This window comes from Leptonychotes weddellii, unplaced genomic scaffold (genome assembly GCF_054177405.1).
Source record: "Leptonychotes weddellii isolate Sample4059 unplaced genomic scaffold, ASM5417740v2 HiC_scaffold_7694, whole genome shotgun sequence".
NCBI lineage: Eukaryota > Metazoa > Chordata > Mammalia > Carnivora > Phocidae > Leptonychotes > Leptonychotes weddellii.
Window position 1 is genome coordinate 2,960 of NW_028047114.1, and position 5,144 is coordinate 8,103.

The 5,144-nt window shown below is 52.1% G+C and overlaps 1 protein-coding gene across 1 annotated transcript; it reads left to right on the forward strand.

The window, feature by feature from the left end:
- The first annotated feature begins 551 nt into the window (after positions 1 to 551).
- LOC145719848 (carnitine O-palmitoyltransferase 1, liver isoform-like) lies at positions 552 to 4,914 on the forward strand. Its single transcript, XM_081811443.1, has 2 exons — positions 552 to 734; positions 2,681 to 4,914. Exons 1-2 carry the CDS (start codon positions 594 to 596, stop codon positions 2,822 to 2,824), a joined length of 285 nt encoding a protein of 94 aa, XP_081667569.1. The 5' UTR covers positions 552 to 593; the 3' UTR covers positions 2,825 to 4,914.
- The last annotated feature ends 230 nt before the right edge of the window (positions 4,915 to 5,144 follow it).

Here is a 5,144-nt window from a genome sequence, read left to right on the forward strand (position 1 = left end):
GCGTCTCCTTCTCATGGAGTCTTTTTTGCTGCCTGAGATGGTCTCTCAAGCCAACAGCCACATTGCACCCCAGAGTCCAGAAATAAGGGGTTCAGGGCCATCACGGACTCATCTGTGGACCCTCTGGGTTTCTTCTGTGCCAGCCTCCAGGCAGCTGGTGGGTGGGGATGAGATTGGCAGGTGGTTAAACGGCCACCAGCTTCCTGGGTCAGCTGGGTGCGGCCCGGGCTGCTGGCCTGGTGGGATGGTTCAGTGGGATGGCCGGGGCCAGGGGCCGGGGGTAGGGGTTTCCGTGGGTCTGGACACTGGAGGCTCGGGGATGGAGGTGGTGGTGGGAGGTGCCACTCCTGGACTCCGCTGGCCACCCCGGGCCTCCCAGCAGAGGCGACAGTGGGCTGTGCAGTGCTGGGCAGGTGGGGGAGGGGGCGCTGCGCGGGGGTCTGTGAATGGAATACTAAGTTTGTGAAACGGCTGGGAAAGACTTCATGCAGAACGAATCCCAGGTGTGGGTGAGGGGGTTTTCTAATGTCCGGAGACATGCTGGCTGCGTCACACTCTGCCCTCCTCCCCCTCCTGCTAGGAGATTGCCGAAGATGGCAGAAGCTCACCAAGCCGTGGCCTTCCAGTTCACGGTCACCCCAGACGGGATCGACCTGCGGCTGAGCCACGAAGCCCTCAAGCAAATCTATCTGTCTGGACTGCATTCCTGGAAAAAGAAGTTCATCAGATTCAAGGTTGGCCAATCCTTGTTTAAATCTGTATGGTGCTCACTTCAGCATCCGAGAACACGTGTAGGTGCTGGTGCGGTGGGCGTGTTTGAGTGCTGATCGGCATGACTGATACCCCCTCGGTACTTAGGAAACGCTTCCGAGTACACCGGCTCACCGAATTCTGTAAGGCGGGCAGGGGCGGCGGCACCCTCTAGGCAGGGGCGTGGGGGCTCACAGAGGGTGAGTGACCTGCTCAGAGAAGTAGAGGAAAGACTAGAACCCATGTCTCTGAGCCCAGCACTCTTTACATCTTGTAGAAGAAGGATTGTTTCCCAGCTGTGCCAACGGCCGTGAGTTCATCTAACAGATGCCTCGCTGGTAAAACAGTCCGATGTTGAAATACATGTGGAAATTCAAGCAGAGTTACCTTCCTATGTCCTCAGTTCGGTTTACCTGAAAGACTGGAAATGTATTCACTGGTTTTAATCAAGCACGAGTGTTGTTCTTTTAACTTACCCGTAATTTAATTTATTTCAAAAATCACAGAAGGGATAAGATGCGTGTTTGGAAAGAATTCAAACGGGATGACCTTTCATCGAGTTACCTGCCCGGGGAATGAGGAAAACTCCTACCTGTATTTGTTTTCCCGTTTCCTTTTCTGAGGGTGTCGCTCAGAGAAGGGCTGTTGAGAAGGCCCAGGAGCCAGGGTAGGGTGAAAGCGGTGAGTCAGAGGAGGGGGCCGGGCCCCTGGGAACCGGCCCGGCAGGACAGGCAGTCGGCGGGGCCGGTGGCTCTGGGGAGGAGGCGCCACCTACAGGGGGAAGCGCGCGTTGTCACCTGACCTTGCCGGGAGCCGCTCCTTTTCCCCCCTCAGATCCAGGAAGAGAGACTTGGGTGCAGGGCTGGGGCGGTCCGTCACTGCAAGCCAGTGGAAATGTTGTCTGGTTTTCAAGAGGTTGTAGTACAGCTGAGGAGGCAAAACCAGTAGGTAGGAAGAGAGAGGATAGACAGTTCACAGCCTCGCCTGACCGCGTGGCTGGCAGCTGGACGGGCTGCAGGGGGAGGCTGGGGTGAGCGGGAGACCTTTTAATCTGGGCCCTTCCTGACCCCGTTGTAATGTCATGTAATGTAGTACATGTACGTATCTATCCGAGAACACCAGGAGAACCCCCCCTTTGTTTAAAATCTCTTTCTCTTACACTTCTAGACAATCGAAAACCCATTGGGAATGGCATGTAGGGATGCAAGGAGCTCCTAAAAGAATTCAGATAAGCTTTGAGAGTTTTTAAATCCATTGTCTTGGCCAAATCAATCTCTTGTTAAAGACGGCTTTAGTAAGATATATGTATTTTTTTTTATTAGAAGTGTTGAAACAAACACAGAAATAAAAAGAATAAGGAGCCACAAGGCTCACCTGGGTTCCAGAATTTTGTTTCATATCCGTCTTCTGCTCCTGCTACTTTTTTGTGGTTTTTAGGGTGGGGAAGTAGAGGGGTTTGGCTGAGGGATCGTACAGCAAATTCTCAACATGCAGTCAGGTCTCCTGAAAATACTTGGGGATTGAGCAGCCTCTTGATTCAGGAGGGGTGGTTTTGGAGCTGGGGGTCTTGGGGCATCCCAGGTGTAGCAGATTGGGGAGAGGACATCATGGTTGGCTCAGTGACGTCCTTAACTCGAGGGTGTCGAGAGTCAGTCTGGGTGGAGCTCGGGAATCAATGTTAAACTCATGCGTTGGGTGATTCAGATGTCCTGGGGTCACTCTCAGGGTATCTCCTTCTGGGAGGGATTTGGCTCAGAAATAGAGGAAGAGAAGGGGCTGGAGTCTCTGGGGAAGATGTTCTATAGTGGTCACTTAGCCACCGTGAACTACAAAGGCCTCCTTCCCCCTGCTGTCATTCCGCTGCCCCCATCACCAGGAGCCGTGGACTTTGTGGGCGGGACAGTACTCATGGTGCATGTTCTCTTTCTAGAATGGCATCATCACTGGTGTGTACCCGGCGAGCCCCTCCAGTTGGCTCATCGTGGTGGTGGGTGTGATGTCAACCATGTATGCCAAGATCGACCCCTCGCTGGGGATAATTGCAAAAATCAATCGGACCCTGGACACGACGTAAGTACTCTTTTTCAAATCTCAAATTGTCTAGGAAGTTAGTGACTTTTGTTGCTGATATTTATGTCTTTTCAAATATAATGGCCATCACCGTTCTGATTCCATTTGAAGCTTGGCTATTCTCCTGCTGTAGGCTTTCTTCTGTGTTAAGGTCCACAGGGAGTTTGGAGTCCCTCGTGGCCCTTTCTCTGAAGACGGCCTTGGTCCTGGGTTGCACTGGGACTTCATGTCAGGGCCCAAGGTTGTGGTCAGTGTGCTTAGCCTGGCTGCAGTGTCCTCAAAAGGAATTTCTGCTCCAGGAGCTGGTCCTGGACACGGTCAGCTCTTTGCACTGGGGTCTGTGACCCTGAGAACTGACTGCCCTGGGGGGACCTCAGCCCCTTAGCTCCTTGTCCGAGTGGCTCAGAACCCCGGTGGGAACCTCAGCACTCTTGAGAGTTTCCGGCTTTTCTGGGAGCTGGAAAATAGGCTCTCTTTCTACCATGATTTTTGGCCTAGAGGAGCCTCTGGGCTGGTATTTTCCTGGAAAGGTGTACGTGGTGCCTGGGGTCCCACGTGGAACGTGGGCAAGCCCTCGAGCGCATTTATGGAACCCCTCTGAAGTCCTTTCCTCCCTCCAGTCCCAGGGATGGCCCTAACGCCCATGCAGGGTCCCCTGGCGGTGACCTTGCTCACGAGGGTCTCCGGTTACTCCGTTTGTGTCTGGCCCTTGCTCTAGAATACTTGCTTTTATTTTCTGATTGGAGAGGATCCCAGTACCTCCAAAACCACCGTGGTGGTTCTATGCCAGACCTTTGATCCTGTTTCTCAGTTCGTTGTTTACCCTGGTCTCTTACTACAGAAATCATGGTCCCCAAGTCCTCGGCCCATAGGTGGGCTTTGGTTTTGGTCCAGGGGTTGCGTGGGGAGGCTGGGGCCCCCTGACTTCCCCAGGTCGTGTCTGTGGTGTCGGCCACTGGCCTAAGCTAAGCAGGTGAACTGCGGGCCCTGCTGGTTGTATGGCTTTCACATCGTCCCTTCAGAAAGGACTAAACTGGCAGGGTAGGACTTCAGGTGGAAACCCCCAGCTCACGAGTGAATTCGACTCTGATTACTCTAAAGAAGTAAGTCAGCTGTTTTCGCTTAAAGGTGTGAACTTGTATCTCCTGGAGTGGGTGCCCCTTCCTCCTTGTTCCTTCTTGTTCAAAGCCCAGAGTCCAGCCGAGTCGCTCATGGCCTCCAAGCTGCCTCAAGAATGCTGGCTTGTGCCTTTATAAGCGTATGCGAGACCTCGAATAAAAATTCCATCATTTCAGAGGAAGCGTGCCTGGGCTGGACCCCTGCCAGGTTCCCTGCTCTGCCTGGCGGCCGGGGTCGCCGAGGCAGGGACCCCGACACTCCCCACACTCCGGGGAAACCTTGCTCCTCCTGTCCTTGCGACCCCTGCAGACAGCTGGTCCTCTGCGCACTGGGTCGTGCTGTTTCTGCGTACTTTTCAGACTCTTGTGGGTTTAACGTGGAGTTTTAATGTACTTTCCACTGTGGGCTCTTAATGCTGGATTATATTTAGAAGTGTTGGCTATTTAAAGCCCTTTATAATCTGGGTCGTTATACGATTTGTTTCTTTGTCCCTCTAAACCAATTGCGGTGAACTGGGCCATCCTTGGCCCAAATTTAGAAAGACCAGGTTAAGGGTCAGCGTCTCCCAGGCTCGAAGGTCGTTCTGGAACTGTCTTTCCGGAGAGCACCTCCGACTGTCCGAGGTGGCTGTTTTCACAAATGCAGACATACTAGGCTGGGTTTGCTCTGCGTCCATCCAGCTCCTGCCACCTCGGAAGGACCGTGCTCTTTAAAAGAAAGCTTTTTTTTTTTTTTGCTAATGCTTTTCATTGAAGCGCCCATGTGTATATTATAGAAAAAAATCACAACACAAGATTTGACAAGTTATATGGACACAAGTTTTGGAGCAAAAGTATTTTACCTTGAAGATAATTTGTTTTCAGTGTTACTTAATTAAGTATCAGAAGGTGTTAACTTGGTGGGTTTTAAATACTGGAGGTATCTTTAGGTTATGTATACATTGTTTACTTTAATAATTTGTAGCACACTGGGGCGCCTGGGTGGCTCAGTCGTTAAGCATCTGCCTTCAGCTCAGGTCATGATCTCAGGGTCCTGGGATCGAGCCCCACATTGGGCTCCCTGCTCAGCGGGAAGCCTGCTTCTCCCTCTCCCACTCCCCCTGCTTGTGTTCCCTCTCTCTCTGTGTCCCTCTCTGTCAAATAAATAAATAAAATCTTTAAAAAAAATAATTTGAAGCCCACTGAAATAATTTTTAAAAACAAGAC

Bases quoted from the DNA above. Each gene is read 5' to 3' on its own strand.
- LOC145719848 (XM_081811443.1), top strand. From the start codon at position 594: ATGGCAGAAGCTCACCAAGCCGTGGCCTTCCAGTTCACGGTCACCCCA. The intron at 735-2,680 runs GTTGGCCAATCC...TTCTCTTTCTAG, and splicing joins AGAAGTTCATCAGATTCAAG to AATGGCATCATCACTGGTGT.